The sequence below is a fragment of the Corapipo altera genome, unplaced genomic scaffold (genome assembly GCF_003945725.1).
Source record: "Corapipo altera isolate COAL_440 unplaced genomic scaffold, ASM394572v1 61411, whole genome shotgun sequence".
Lineage (NCBI taxonomy): Eukaryota > Metazoa > Chordata > Aves > Passeriformes > Pipridae > Corapipo > Corapipo altera.
The window spans coordinates 8,868,605-8,885,380 of record NW_020884875.1 but is presented as its reverse complement, the minus strand read 5'-3'; the positions used below and the strand labels follow the sequence as shown (position 1 = coordinate 8,885,380).

The following is a 16,776-nucleotide window of genomic DNA, read 5'->3' as shown; positions in this document are numbered from 1 at the left end:
TCAAAAAGTTAGAGAAGAAGCACATATCCACAGAAAAGTCATAGAAAGAAATAGTAGAAAAACTTAGAAATAGATATGCAATACGTTATTGCTAAAATTTATCTCATTTATTTCTGTACAGCAGAACTAAACTTAGCTTTAAAACTTAGCTGCTAGCTGTGTTTCCCTCCTGCCAAAGGTCTAGACTAGTTGCTTCCTATTTTCTGCTGTGTGGCAGGATGCCCCCAGCCACACCTATGTAATTAGTTTTGCTAGTTTTCCTTTTTCCCAGACTTGATTGCGTTAGCACACTCTAAAAAGCATTGCCCTACAAGCTGCTTAAGCTGCTCAATGTCAATGTCCTTTAAAAAAAGGTTTTATGTGCCTGTTACCAGACTTATCCTGAATGTACAGATAGAAAAATTATTAGTGGTCTACTTGGAGTAGATATAAAAAATTTCTGTTCTGTTCTCTAGGCCAACTTTAGCTAGTCACATCTATGTAATTCCATCTAAATTTTGGCTCAGTACTGAGAATTTGATAAAACAATTCAGTCACTTTTGAGGTTCAGAGTACAAGTTAAGTATTTCTTACATTCTGATGATAGTACAAATGCTGAATCGCTAAATTGTCTCTGAATGGTAATGAAGTCACAGTTGTCACTCAGGTAGGTAGCTCTACATTTCTGACACCCTTGTATAAAATTCTTTTGTGTGTATCAGGAACTATGCCATGAAAGGCAAATTAGATATGCCACAGAAAATGTTTGAAATGCTCCTTGTAGTTCTGCTAGATTTCAGTTCTCTGATTACTTTTATGAGTTCACAGTCTCCAGCTTTTGCTAGCTTTGTGCCTTACTATCATAATTAATTCTCAAATTTCTACAGTTTTGAAATCTTCCTATTGTTTGTCTGGATATAGGGATTTCTGATGATTTTGTTGAAAGATGCCTGGTTGAGGTGTCTTAGTGTTGGAGGGGATCTAAAGCCTAGCTTGCAATAAAATTAACATGTTCTAAAGAGGGGTGGACTCATTTAAGATTGGGCTACAACTGCCTGAAACTCCTTCTGTGTGATGGCTTATTCTGTCTGTACTGAAATCACATTCCAATATAGTGAAAACTCAGTCAAACATCTTTAGCCAGCATGGGTGCTCATGTTAAATGCAGAAGCATAGAACTTGGTGCAGGGCATAAAAATAGAAAGAACCAAGATGGATGTTGGGGTAGCTACTCTAGGCTTAGCCTGTTGATGCTACTGTGACTGCCATGTGTATAGCCCTCAAAATTAAGTTTATAGTGGGATAGGCCTGTTTGTATAAGATGTTTGATGACAACTTGAGCCACCAGTCAATCTCTGGTAAACTTAAAGCTCTGGTAAACTTAATACTACTGGAACATACATTTGCTGAGGATCACAAAAGAAAGTTCATGGAGGAGAGAGGAATGAGTTAGAGCAGCATTGCCCTACGTGTTGTATACAGAATGGGAAAAAGGAAGAGGTAACTTCTAAAGATGGAAAAATCAAGGTAGAGCAAGCAGTGAAGTGACGTTGCTAGTCCAAGGCCTGCAGGGAGCAGGCTTTGGAATCACAAGTGCCTGGCTGTTTCTTCAGTGCTAGAGTTTGCTTATAGAGGTGTATCTAGAGTAATTCTTGAGTATACATTGTCAACTAAAGTAGTCTAGTGGGTTTGTGCAATGTTCATTTGCCTTCATAATATTGTGGTTGAGCTGATACTTTCTTAACTTTTTAGCCATGTATGGTCTACAGAAAAGTTTTGATTAGAAGAAGAATCTGAGGAAGTATTCTGTCTTTTCAAAAATTTCAAGTGATATTAACAATACATCAGCAGACAGCAAGGAATTATCTACAGTTTCATGCTACCTCACTATAATCAACTTAATTGGTACTTTTATAGGAGCAACCAGTCAGTAGTATTGATGTTGTGTGAATCTTTTTTTTTTTTTTTTTTTTTGTATATTGTTAAGTTTCTGTAGGTGTCTGTCATGGATACTTGTGATCTTAAGAGTTTGTAGCACTTGTTATTCTGTACTTTCCATTACTTCATTCTTGTTTTATTGCTGTAGTTGGTAAGGACATGCTTCTGTATGAGACTCATGCCTCACATTGGAAAAGGAATCTTTTAGTCTGGATGGCTGTAGAACAAAAGCTGAAAAGTGCAGAAAATGTACATAAACACAGATATTCTTAAAAAGCAGAAGATGACTAAAAAGCTTGGATGTATTATTTCCTCAAAAAATAGAGGTTTTAAGTCTAGTCCTCTGATTTTTGGTATGATGACTTTTTATCAGTAGTTTCAAGTGTTGGATCAATGCCTAGGGTGTGTCGCAAGGTGAGAACCATCTGTGACGTGAAAGGGGGCGGTTTACCTGGCCCATAGTGTGGGAAGATTTTCTCTATCCTTAGTGATTTATTTATCTGTCAGTGCTCCAGGAAAGCTAAGACCCTTATGTCCAACCAGTTTGTCAGTGTCCTGTTATGGGAACCCTTCACTGAACAGATTCACCGTATTGGAGGTTGATTTGACTGCCCTTTTTGGGGAGGCAGGGCTAAGCCAACAGCATGGAGACCATTCAGGGGGTCTTCCCAATGTGTTATCTGCTTCTGGCAACTGCCAGCACCTGTAAAGGACTCACTCTAACAGTTTATGGAATAACATTCTTTATTAATACAAATTATGATAGGTTACTAAGGTTTGAGGGTTGTCTTTGATAGTATCTGGCTGCAAAAGCATGTGTAAACAATTTACTATACTATAAAGCAAGTGCAAACTCTAATCCTATAGCAGCATTTAACATGCATGAGAGTGTAATTTACCCAGTAGTCATTCCTACGGGGGTGAAGACAGGTTCAGCACATTGATTGATCCCAGCAGTTTTGGTGGAGTCTTTGGTGGAGTCAATTTGGTGGAGTCAGTTTTGATGGAGTCTTTGGTGGAGTCAATTTTCCCCTTATTCTCAACTTACTTTTATACTATCTCTTTAGGTTTTGGTGGATGAGTGACTTTAGTAATAAGTACTTTAATCTGTGATTGATGTAAAATTGTCTTGCTTCATTTCACATGCTTAATGGTGGTGGTTGTATCTTGGCATCTGAGGAGAGAGATTTTGATGTAATTGTTGGCTCAGCTGCAGAACATCTTCATCTGTCTCCCTTGGTTGATAGCTACTGAATGTTCTTACAAACTACAAAATACCACCATGTTTCCCTCTCTGCAGGGACTTGTATGGAGGAAGGCCATGGCATCTCCACTCCACTCCACTCCACTCCACTCCACTCCACTCCACTCCACTCCACTCCACTCCACTCCACTCCACTCCACTCTGTCTGTTCCATCCCTCTAGCAGGTGCTTATGGTTGTAGGTAATCTTCGTGGAGCATGTTGATTGCATTCCATCCAGGGAGATGCAGCTGCATTTTACCCTCTACTTCTTAGTCTCCTCTAATTTGTAACTCTAACCGTCTTCCCACACCATCTCAGGGTCTTCAGCTTGTGTTTAGAACTATTTTTGTTTACAAATCCATCTATTGTCATGTAATTAGTATATTTTGCAATAGCTATGCTGTATGTTTGCATGACACATCAACACAATGGTAAAGAAAATCTTTGCTTATTTCATATATTTCATGAAGTTAGTTGAAATTTTTTTAGATACTCTAGGAGTGGAATTTGCATTAAGAATCTTTTATTAACTCATAATTTAAAAATCTTCTTTGTACATCTGTCTTATGGACACTGATAATACTACTGATTGTGATAAATTTACAACTGCCGTTCTAATGTTACATTGCCAAAATTGATGAAGACAAATGACAGCTCTAAAAAAATTGTTTCAGAACTGAGTTTATTTTCACTTTTTTGACTGCATTTGCAGTTTAGAAAAAGTAGTATGGAAATGTTTTATCCATAGGGCAAGTATTTAAAAGATTTATTTTTATATCAATCTGGAGAACTAGAACTCATGGCAGTAATAGTTTTTCTCTCTGTAACTCAGAATTTATCCACCCCACCTAAGTATCAGAATGAAGTCTAATAGAGACAGACTTTGGTTGTCTATGGCAGTATTAAAGGCATGGAAAAAGCTATTTCTGTTGAGTGATGTATAACATGTATGTTATTTTTTCCTTCTTCGGTTTAAATAGCTCTTTTTGGTTTGAGGTTTTTGAAGAAAAAACCAAATAAGATGTGTTCTTTATTTTGAGGCAGAACACTGTTGCGGTGAACCACTTTCTGTAAGGCTGTAAGATATGCTGTAGTAAAGCTTTTAGAGAATCAAAAAATTCTCTGTAGTAAAGAGTACTGTTGTTGGTAAACTGTGCAAATCAAATAAATGAACCAGATTATCTTAAGGATGCTGCACAGTTGAAGAATTATAGCTTTTAATAAAAAGTGACTAAAAGTCAGTATTTGATTTATTACTATTATTCCATGCAATTCTCTAACATTAGAGGCATTGTCTGCATTTGCAAAATAACCACTTTTTAATCATAGCCAAGTATATGTATACAAAAGAATGTGGTGAAAGTACAAGCTACTCACTGTTTTCTTGATTTTTATTTTCCATACTTTAGAAATAGTAGTTGGAATTGTCCGATAGCTTGAAGTTTCTGATCCATTTAAGAGAAGTCTGATATTGCAGTCTGATTCGGCCGTAGTTCGGTTTATAGCTCCAGGTACTGGAACTAGGTTAACTTAATCTTTCAAAATTAGGTGCATTTTTGGCTGGTCTTTTACCATTACTCAAAAATGAGACATTTATGATTGGGTGCATGGATAAATCATGTTGCATAGCATGAAGAATAAAAAGTAAAAAAGATAAAACTCTGATGAACATGTTATGTTTATCGTTGAACAGGGGTGTGTGTGAAGGACAGTCCTTATTTGAATAGCTCATTCTCGAAACCTACAATAGTTAAAAAGCAAGTGTCAAAAAGTATCATTTGGTTTAAAACAAGTGAAAAATAAACCGTTTCTTTCAGAGGTAACTTGTTTGGAAATGTTCCCTAAAAATGAACTCTTAATGGTTTGTATTATTTAGCTCTGTTTCCTCCTAGTCAGACCAGAACCAGTTCTTAGGCTTTATTTTGTTTTCTGACAACCTTTTCAAGCAGATTAATTGGCAAATAGTCTAGTATTATATATATGAAGCACATATTCACCTATCTCAACGTTATAAAGACCTTCATGTCCATCATACGTATTTGTTGGTTTTGTGTAGCCGGAATTTTCTTATGTACTTTTTACATTTAAATTCAAGCCATCTTGATAGGCAATTTGCTGTGATGATATTTTTGTCTCCTAAGGTCTTTTCCAATAAGAAATATTCCTTCAAAAACTTCAGTTATTTATATCAATATCTATTGTAAGTATTACTCAGATTTGTTGGTAGCTTTCAGAGTAATTTCAGAGTAGGTTGATATGTGTATAAGTAAGCAGCTTGTGTTTCATACTGATTTGGAAGCTTGCTCTTCTAATAAGAGTGTTCATACTTTGTTCACTTACTGTACTTAAGTAAAAGACATGGTGTAGGTTGTTGTTGTTGAATAATTAAATTTTTTAAAGTGTATCTAATGCTCATATTCATATATGTTTCCGATCCTGTTGCAGGTATATTTCTATCTCAGTGTTAATTTGATGCAAATAGTCCTTTCTGGCACACTGGACATTTCCAGTAACATATAGCTAGTAATGACAGTGCTTTATAGAGATTCTTTTCAGATAATGGGCCATTTTGCATAATGAGACTGGTGAAAAGGGCAGTGTTATCCTTTAATTTATAAACGCACATTAACATGTAAGAGGAAATAATTCATTTTGCCTTTGTATCTACTACTGTTAATACCACCACTACTAGAACAACTTTTTGAATTTTAATACACACACTGCAGAAAATTTGAAAAGCCCTTGAGTGCAAATGAAGGTGCCAGAAAGGCCACTGTGTAGTGGTGTGATGCTGACAAAGTTCCATTTATTAATCTGATTTAAAAGAAAATTTAAAAAGTGATTTTAACAGGAAAGAGCTCTACTGTAACAGAGGAACTCAACTTTGCTCCCACATAGCAAACAACCTCCCCCAGATAAACACTGAAATATTTTTATTAAAGATTGAAGAGGAATTAACTAAGTGCTGAAGACATTAGAAGAAAAATCAATTAAATACTGAGATGCAATCTCCGTCTCTGAAGCTTCCTAAGCCACAGAGCTGGGGGCTTGTGTCAGGGAAACTACAATCTGAACTGTCCTGTTTTCTTTGCAAACACTCACAAATGACTGCTGTGGAAGGAAAGGCAGATTAACTGGATAACCTAGTACAGTTGTTCTTAAATGATGCTGTAAACAACTCTTAATGTGAGACTGAATAGCTTCTAACTAATAGCTTTTATCTTCTGTAGCTTCTAGAATAAATTACTGGGGATGGTGGAGGTATGATTGAATCGTTGTGATTCTTTCTAGTAATCAAACCTGTCATTTTTTATATCTCTTTATTTTTTATATGTTTTTATTTTTGATATGAGAATACATTTGCTTACATAGAACTCTGTGTGAACGACATAGTTGCACCATCACATGTATTAGACTGGCAAGCCGATAGTTTACAGGGAGCAAGAAGAATCCTTTCTCCTTTCCCTGCATTGTGTCAGCAGGGAAATATCTGTCTTCCCCTAAGATGCCTGAGATTGGCTGTAGCTGCAAATAAATTACCTGACAAGTTTGAGCAGTACTTGCAGTATTCAAAGAGAATTTATCTGTCTTATCTGTTTGACTTGAATGTCCTACTCAAATGCTCGGGGTCATGCTAGTTATCAGATTTTCAAAGGAAAGGGGATTTTTCTTCCAGTTAGAGTTGCACATAACTGAGGCTTCTTCAAGAGATAGTCTGTAGCTTATATCTGTGCTAGTGCATTAAATAAACAGGTCACTGACTTTTTTCTTACACTAAAGGCCACTGCCACAGATCTTGTGTCCACGCTACTAAACTAGCTTCTTCAGAAAAAACCTAGAGTTTTGCTTCCTAATAATTGTTTGTCGACATGTCCACAAATTTTTATGGGAGTTCTTTGAGATTAGTTGTTGTCATGGGCCAAATCTGTGCAAGGAAATTGTTAAAAAAATTTTGGTAGACTTTTAAAACAGCTTGATAATGCAGATAATAGAATTTCAGTGTCTGGTGTGGTCCCTTTCACTTTTTAATACAGTGATGTAGATGGGTACGTTAGCACAGTGCCTGCTCATATCCTGCCAAAAAAGACTAGAAATTTTTCCTTTTAAAATGTTCTTGGATGGCACACTAACTCTTCCCGTTTATCCATGGCATGACAGCAGTGTACTGCTGCTCCCATGTTGAGCATCCTATTGAGCTCATAATGGTCTGTCTCTGCAGTTTCCTTCTGACTCAGTGACAGCTGTACATTCATCATGCATTTCCTACCTTTCTGATGCAGTTCTTCAGCAGCCTTGCAGGCAGGCCCAGAAGTCCCAGATTTCTTCCACATCTGCCTCATGAAATGTCTTCTGATTTGTTCAGGGCAGGAATGGCCATGTAATAAGAAATCTTCCCTCTACCTCTTTTCCATTCCACTTCCCCAGTGTGGTCACATTTCAGGGGCATTACACCCACTTTATTAGGAGGCATGTGATCTCTTCTGACTTGGGCAGAGGATTTTCTTAGCTATCTCAAAGTGATGAGGCTGGGATCTCATCCTGAGCTTTTTTACAACATACATATCTGTGCTCTTGCATTTAAATTTTGTGTGGTGTCCCTTACACAGTCTGTCAGCGACCCAAACAACATTTTTGCATAATTCTTGTGACTGTTATCATTTTTGATGTTTGATTGAGATAATTGTTGGCCTGATAATCTTTTTTATTGTCTTCAGCTTCTGAAGTATCATCACCTTTGTGGTGTTTTTTGGGAGGGGTCGGCTTTTTGTTTTGTTTGTTTTTGGGTTGCTTTTTTTTTTTAATAGCTATTAGACCTATCCAGTCTGATGTAGAGTCATGAGGATTTGTCATTTCAGGGGTTTCTTGGCTTAAAGTTACTATCTGTCAAGTATTAAATCTGTAGTCTTCTGTGTTTTAGAACTCAACATCTGTAGGCTAAATGAATTCCTTAGTCTACAACTTCCTTGTGAGGGAAGGAGTGGGGGCAGGCACTGATCTCTTCTCTGTAGTGACCGGTGACAAGATCTCAGGGAATGGCCTAAAGTTGTGTCAGGGAAGGTTTAGGTTGGATATTAGAAAAGGGTTCCTTACCCAGAGGGTGGCTGGGCACTGGAACAGCTTCCCAGGGGAGTGGTCACGGCACCAAAGCTGACAGAGTTCAAGAAGCATTTGGATAATACTCTTGAGGCACCTGGTGTGACTCTTGGGGCTGTCCTGTGCAGGGCCAGGAGTTGGACTCAATGACCCTTGTGGATCCCTTCCAACTCAGCATAATCTGTGATTATTAAAGTTAGAGGAAATGGTGTCAAAACCAGAAAAAGACAGGTTAGTCTGATTTGGTTAAATCATACAGAGAAGCAAATGATGGAAATGAACAATTTGGTACATAAGAATTATATGAGCTTTCAAACAAATCACGAGCAGTAACTGTTCATATGAAAGGAAAAAGAGCTAAAAATGAAGCTTGAAGATGATGTAGATAAAGTAAGTCATTGGACACTGAAAATTTAGAGAGGTTTTTTTGTTAAACTGGGGCCTAGGTGAGTGTATGAATGCTCCTTACAGGAAATTAATTATTGTCTATAAGATGTGAATATTTAATGAAGCCATAGTTGAGAACATATATTACTATCCAGGTATGTTCTTGCAAAAATAGTGATGTTTCTCTTAATTTTTTATGTAATTTAAATTTCGTTATCATCATATTTTCTTTAAAATGCTAGCCTATGCATAATAAAGAACACACACTTCTTAGCAGAAATTGAAGGATACCATGGTGTGTGTTTTTCAAAAATATGACAGAAACAAGGAACTTAATTCATATCATTCTCTCCTATAAAAGTTCTTTGTGAAAATGAACTGAAGGTGAAGAGTAACTTCCGATTCATACCTTTATGAGAGTAAGCTGATCCAGGCCATAAGGGCAAGTTTTCAGCTCTGCAGAAGTCAGTGACAGCATTTTACTTGAGTTCAATGGAACTGGCTTTATTATCAAACATCTGTTTTATCTAAGGATGTATGCCTTTCATTGTTTTTTCCTACTACCATTGGATACTAAAAAAAATTAGAAGACCAATAATTCCTATGTATTACAGAGACTTCTTTCTATTCAGTTCTCAACTATGTTCTAAAGAATTTAGCTAGGGTTTTCTCACTAAATAAGACTGACCCCTCTCTGCTTTCTTTAAGGAACAAATTTTGCTTGAACTTCAATAAGATTAGGTTCAGACATTGTCTTGAATATAGAAATAAGAAGTTTGCTTACTTAAATATGTAAAAGACAGGAAACGATCAATAAAAATCTTTTACTGTGTATCTTCGTCATCTTAAAACTTTGTCATGTACAAAACTTGATCATATTCCAAGATGTTTTTTATGAGAATGCTAATTTGATTACTTTTGTCCCCTCCAAACTGTAAACAGGAGATCAGTGAGAGTTTGAACCACCTTGATGAGATTAGCTCATATGAATACTTAAGTTTAAAGCTATAGTGTAATCCCAAAAACTGCTCCACACTCAATACCTCTTAAAATTCGTAGGAATTCCATGTGGTTACAGCAGTCTACATGCATAGAGAGTTTAATGAATTTGCTTTGAATTTTAAGCTTCATTATTTTGTCCATGGATTTGTCTTGCGGACAGACTGTAACTCTTTTAGTAGTGAAAGGTATAAATCTGATCAGACTCCTACGTGATAACAGTCCTTACGTTATTTTTAACTGAAATGTCTAGTGGCCTGAAATTAGTAATTATTTGGGTTAAAAATTAAAGCATAAAGATGGTATCTTTTCATATTTTTTTTTCACTTGCTTTTCAGAGGAGTAGAAATTATTCTGAAATATACTGCAAGGAAATCAGTATAAATCCTTGAAAATAAATGGCATTGTAGGAATGTTCTTGTATCACTATATCATAGGATTGTGTATTCAAAATACAAAGGTGTAATTAATGAATTGACTGCTGCATGACCAATGCTATTATTAAAAGCTATGTCACAAAAAAAAATTGTAATTCTTTTGTTAGCTCCAGAGACTTATATATTAACTACACAGGAACTCATTTAGCATCTATATACGAAGGATGAAAATTATCCTTTTAAGACATTTTTTAGCTTTTTGCAAAATGTTTTTTCATTTTAGTTTGTTATCAAATACTCTTAAGACACAGTATAAACATTGGAAAATAATGAGAAGAGCACTGGTATGGCAGTTCATAAGACTGTTTTCAAAAAAAATGGTATAATTATTGAGAGTTACAGTTTTTAGTTAGAATCAAAGTTTTAAGTAGTAAAAGTTACAATTAGTAAGTACTAGAAGTTACAATTAATATTGTTTAGTTCATAAGTGTGAGGCTATAAGAGGCTTCGAATTATGTTCAGCAAGTAAAAGTTAAGTGTTATGAGTCAGTAGCAGTCTATAGATAGGCTGCTGTAACTTCATAACAGAGTGGTAGACTGCTTTATGGAGTTGGTGATTACAAAGATCCACTTTAACCATTTTTTTCTTACTGGCAGGTGTCCCACTGGCCTGAGGCCAGCAGCTCTGAGTGTACGGCAGCTTGTGGTTTACACCAGAGCATAGAAAATGCCGACACCAGCTGGCTGCACAATGAAACTGATTGCGGTCTGACAAGTTGGACTGTGATACAGATGTGTGATAAATACACAAACTGTCTTACAAATTTGATTCACTGACATATGTTATCTACTTTTTTTCTCCTTAACAGATACGATATCTGCACTTATAAAAACAAGCCTTGTGGCACACTGGGTAAGTATATAAAGAGAAATTTCAGCTTGTATTTGCTGTTTTGTTGCTTTATACTTAGCTATTGGTTTATTGACTGATTAGATCTTCTGAAGTTTGTGCTTTTGAAATTTTTATAAACATGTACAATAAAAGGTAATCTAGGTGGTCTTTGGCTTTGATACATTGCTAGAAGTTTGAATTCTGTTTATTTCATCTCTGGCAGCTGTCGTTTTGGTAAAACCTAGTAGATGACTCAATTTTACTTCTTATAGAAGACAACTTGCTCTTTATTTCCATTTAATCTGTCTCCATAATCTAGTTAAAAATACAAGTAAAAATCCTCTGGAAAATTAAAAAATGACCAAAAAACTCCCAAACCACACAAAAGAAATGGATTTCGAGGTTTGCTCTCTTGTACACAGTGAGTACAGCTTTATATTTTTCCTTTCACAGACTTAGAAGAAAACAGCACAGTGACAGAAGTTCCTTAAAACAATGCTTTGACAATGGAGAAGCACACCTTAGGTTAAGGATGGAGAGCTATTGTTCTTTCCATACCTAAATTTGTCACCAAAAGTTATTTACTGTAGTAAATAACTGTACATTGTTACCTGTAACCATAGGTTGTTACCTTCAGTATTACTTTAATATATAAAAGAAACATTATTCAAAGGCCAATGTAACCTTTATTAAGATTTTTTTTCAGTTTACGTCCTTTCATAAGCCTCTTTCTTGCAGGTAATTAAAGATAAAATTCTAAATCAGCTAGTTCAGATCAATAATACTCCTTTCTCAGTGAGAGTTCATGATTGTATTTGCTTTGTCTTTCTCTATATTACTGTATGCTTGATAACCTTAAATTATGTTAATTTTTCTACGAGTCTCTCAAGTCAGCACAATGCTTCTGGCAGAGGAATGTAGTTTACATCATAAAAGGTACCAGAATTTTACCTGCTGTAAATATGAACAAAATCCACAGCTTAGTAGAAGGCATTTGTAAAGGCCATTTGCTTTAGTAAAAGGCAAATGATGATGAATTTCTAAATGTAACTGATTTTCTTTGATGTTGAGGTGACAAAACTGATGAGACTGTGTACATTGATGTCTGAGAATTGGCTTTGCAAGTGTTAAAAGAAGAAAGGTTGAAAGAGCATACATTCATGCATGAACTATTTGATATTTTTAGGTGATATTTTTAACACAGATCATTAGTGTGCTAGTATCAGATTTTGGCAGAAAAGCAAAATCTGCTTCACTTGAATTCATTGTAACAGAGGATAGACTTTGGCAAATGTTTTATTAAACAAAAAGCTTTATTTAAAAAAAAAAAACCAAAAAACTAAAAATAAGAGTGTTATAGGAGTATTGGCAACAAAACCATGACAATTTTTTTACATTATAGGCATTGAATTGGAGAAGAGAGGAGGCCCTGTGGTCCTCTTCTGCAAGGCATTTGATATGCTTAAGTCCCACTCACCTCCAGTAACTAATCATATATTTAAGGAGTCTGTGAACAAAAGTCTCAGGTCTCAAAAGGTTTTAAAAGGTCAAAAGAAACCTGGATAATTGGTATTATAGGACAAAAAAGAAATAAAGGATTTGGTGTGGCAGAGACATCTGTGTCCTATTCCAGTTTCTTGAAACAGGGAATCTTGCTATCTTTCTAGAAAAGATAGACCTCAGATGTCTTGCAATATGTCTGTGGCTCCAGTGACGGCCAGTTCTTTCTAAAATCTGAGCAATAGACTGAGTTCTTAACTTGATCTCTGTTACTTTCTGCAAGCGTGGTATGGAATTACATTACTCTGGTTTTGTAAGTTGCTGAAGCAAGTGCTTAGAAGATGTGAAGATGGAGATGACTTTATCTTTCAAGTATGGTGGACTTTACAGGGGAACATGACAGTTGTATATACGTATTATCATGTTGTCTTCAGAATTTCCTCAATTAGCGTAGCATAGGTGAACTATAATTACTGTATTTTCTGCAGGTTCAACACTGCAAAAAATACATATTTTTCTCCATGGACAATCTGTTTTCTTTTGATGTTTTATGGTGTCTTCAGGGGGTGTCTCTACAGCAATGATTTGTTTATAGCACTAGTACTGTTTTGATGCAAGTTCTCCAGACACACATTGTCAGCTTTTTCCCATGTCAGTTTGGTTATCGGAGTAGTTTTGATGTATATAAACTAGATTTGTTTGGGAGAAAACCTATATCAGAACAAATACCCCCAAATGCTCTGTATGTGCCTGCGGGAGACATTATGTCCCACATGGGCTGTTTCCTTGTGATACCCTTGTAATATTTTTTCCCTTTAGGAAGCTTTGAACCACATGTGTAGTGACTGTGTTCAACCTATAGGATTCAACAAGTTCAAAGTAAAGTGCCCAACCTACATAAAAAGATACGTGGATAGCCTCAATATCAGTGCTTCACTGTGTTGACCCACTCCTATGGTCCAGATTACTTGCTGGTGTGGACAGAGCCAGGAAGCACTTGTCTTCTTATTACTTGCTTACTGTTAGTCCAAATAGAATAATTTGATGCTTGCTCATATAGAGTATACTTTCTCTCTGCCCCACTCCCTGTCTCTTTCTGCTTATCCCCCAATCAAAGTTACACTTTTCCCAGTTTTTTTGTTGTTGATGTTGGTTGGTTTTTTTTTTTTTGTTTGGGTTGGGTTGGGTTTTTTGTTTGGTTTGGTTTTTGGTGGTGGTAGTTTGTTTTATTTCGGTTTGGTTTTGGTTTTTGGTTTTGTTTTGTAGTGTACTGAGTTGTTTTGTAGTTAACTGAGCAGGAAATTTCCTTAAAGGAAGGTTTATTGCTTCTTTCAGATTAGAAACGCTAGGGAGGAATATGATAAATAAATCTGATGTTCTTTAGTGGCACTAAATTATGACTGGAGTATGACTGGAGTATGTATGTAATAATGTGTTGCCGAAGAATGTGCAAGATACAGAAGAGCCATAGCCCATAAATTGTCAGTAGCTTTCTCTCTCTAAAGAAAGTTTTTAAGAGTGCTTGTAACACAATAAGGTTTAAATTCCAGAAGACAATGGGTGATAAATGGAAAAGACTTCCATGGTTAAATGAATACTTGTTATTAACATGTCTCCTCTCTTCACTGATGCATTGAGTTTTGGTTTTTTAATTTTTTTAATGTACCATGTGAGGTTTTTCATAGCTAAAAAAGTTGCTTCTATGTTTTTATGAACCCACTAAACTTAAACAGATTTCTTTAGAAAAATAGTGTGGATACATTTTGCTTTCTTCAGGCTGAAGAATGTTAAAATAGCAATGCTTTCTTGAATTCCCTCTCCTGGCTCAAGTTACTAGGTGGTCCCAAGTTACCAGAAGTAAAATTTATAAATCTAACCCCTAGTCTAGACATTTTCCAGCACTGACTGCAGTTCAAAAAATATTAATGTCTAGCCGGCAAAGTAAAATTCCCCCCAGTGATTTTGTAAATGACTAGAAATTTAACCTTTTGCCAACTGCTCCTTCTGTGCATAGAAGTTATTAAAAAGAATCCAGGCATTTAAAACTAGGGCTTTTAAGACTGAAACACCTTGGCATGACCCTTTGTGTCTCCTTCTGTTTATTCAGGCTTGGCCTCTGTGGCTGGAATGTGTGAGCCTGAAAGGAGCTGCAGCATTAATGAAGACATTGGCCTAGGTTCAGCTTTTACCATTGCACATGAGATTGGTCACAAGTGAGTGAGTTTAAAAAAAGAATAAGTTTTAATGTGTCACCTTTTTAATATTAGTTTAATAATAGATTTTTTTTTCCTGCACTGTCTCTATTCCCATGCTCCATGTTTCTGTATATAGTATTAATGAGTGGCAATACATTTTATTTAGCATATATTACCAGAGGCCTTAAATTTCTAACTGAAGACTCATTGTTTACCCTTTGATTTCAGATTCCAGCTAAATCTCTCCTTCTGAGATTTGAATCACAACCTTTCTACTCTGTTTCATATTTTAAAATATTTGGCTTTGAAAATTTTCTTTCCCCCCTTTTGTTTACCTTTCTGTATGAAACAGAAGAGGTTAAAGGTAATTTTTTTTTTGCTTTTTGTTATCTTAAATATAATTCACACTTTTATTATTGAAACATTGATTCCATTGTCAATATTTGTATACTTTTAGTCCTCTTTCACTTGAGCATGAAGAATCTGAAACAGGCATAGAGCAGTCATAGCATCACTAGTTACATTTAAAGTGTCAGCGTATCATTTTAAAGAACATGTTGTTATGAGACTGATAAAATCTGAGTAGTTTTTGATCTAGAAATACTTCAGGCCTTCCCTCAAAGACAATATTGTTAGTACATTGTGATGACTCTAAAAAGACTGAGCACCTTCTTTTATCAAGAGGTTTCCTTCTTTGTTTACATGGGTTGACCAATGCTGAGTTATGGATGGCATGCTTTTGCAGTCATTAGCTGATCAAACTGTTAAAAATTCCAGTGCAGACTGAAATGGAAGCTAGCAACCTGCTGATCAAAAAAAGGATTTGGAAGTAAACAGTTATTTCTAGCCCACCTATTATGTGAGATAATTACTGGACAACTGTGTTCTCATTTATATTACGTATGAAAAAAACAAGGTAGTGTAAATGACTTCTGGAATTCAAAAGCAATTCAAAACCATACCTAACTCCCCTAACCTTCATTTCCTTCCTTCCTTCTTTTCCCTTACTTGTATGAGCTGAAAAAGATAGGGTAAAGGAAAATATGTTTCTACTGTTGAGGAAAGAGCTCCTCCAATCACTAAATACTTATAGTTCTGAAATCCCTGTAAATAACGTCTCTTTAGGTGACCTAGCTGAGAATTGTCTCATGTTTAACATGAAACCCCAAAGTTCCAGTACAATATTTTCATTCTAACTCATATTCCATACAACTACATTCACGTAGAGTCTGAGAATAGGTTGGAAAGGACTTCTGGAGATCATCCTAATTCAATTCCCCTGTCACAAGAGCATTACCAGGTGGGGGTTTGAATGTCTCCAGAGATGGAGACTCCACAAGCTCCCTGGGCAGCCTGTTCCAGTGCTCTACCACCCTCAGTGTAAAGAGGTTCTTCCTCATGTTGAGGTGGACCTTCTTGTGTTTTAGTTTATGGCCATTACTCTTGTCCTGTCACTGGGCAGCAGAGTCTGGCATCATCCTCTTGACACTGGCCTTTGATATACTTATGTATGTTTTATGGATGTTATTCCAGAGATACATGAAAGTAATTTAATGTGTGCATGTATTTCGTCATGCAAAGCTGGCATGATGACCAGAATTGATTTGAGGAGCTTAGACTGGTTAGAATCCAAAAAAAGCAATATAGTGATAGCATATATCCTGTGATCACAGGAATGTTTTTAACCATCTGTGTTTTCTATGTTCCATATCTTTTGAATGCTTATACATAAAATCTTTTAAAATTCTGAAATCTCAGCTCTTTGAGGCTTTCAGCTAATTCTGTAGCTGGCATGGTATGTCAAATGCTGGCTTGAAAAGAAGTAGAGTTTATTTTTTATCCAATGCACAGTCATTAAAGAAAGTTGCACTGCAAGCTTGGTGTTGAAAATTAACATGCCATGTAGTTACCTTCAGTAAAAGCTGGAATGTGAGTATGTGAGCAAAAAATCTTCAGGTTTTATAATGTGTTATGGTAGCCACTCATCACCTATCGTTCTACCCACGCTGTGACTAAATGCCTCTAGGACTATACCAGAGTTGTTATTTCCTCTCAGCTTCCTAGTTTCCAGTACCCATTTGAAGTCATTTGCATATGTGAGTAAAATAATTGTTTCAGAGAGCCTTGTAAACATATTTCTTTGGCTGTACCTCTTTTCAGACTTGGGAAT

General features: G+C 35.9%; 1 protein-coding gene across 6 annotated transcripts in view; it reads left to right on the top strand.

Moving 5' to 3' along the window:
• Positions 1-16,776, top strand: part of ADAMTS6 (ADAM metallopeptidase with thrombospondin type 1 motif 6) — a 148,057-nt gene that overhangs the window by 47,911 nt on the left and 83,370 nt on the right. For all 6 annotated transcript variants that reach the window (XM_027635080.1, XM_027635076.1, XM_027635077.1 and 3 more), the window contains 2 exons: positions 10,889-10,932; positions 14,519-14,624. In XM_027635080.1, coding sequence (XP_027490881.1) covers positions 10,889-10,932; positions 14,519-14,624 — 150 coding nt within the window. The remainder of the gene's footprint in view (positions 1-10,888; positions 10,933-14,518; positions 14,625-16,776) is intronic.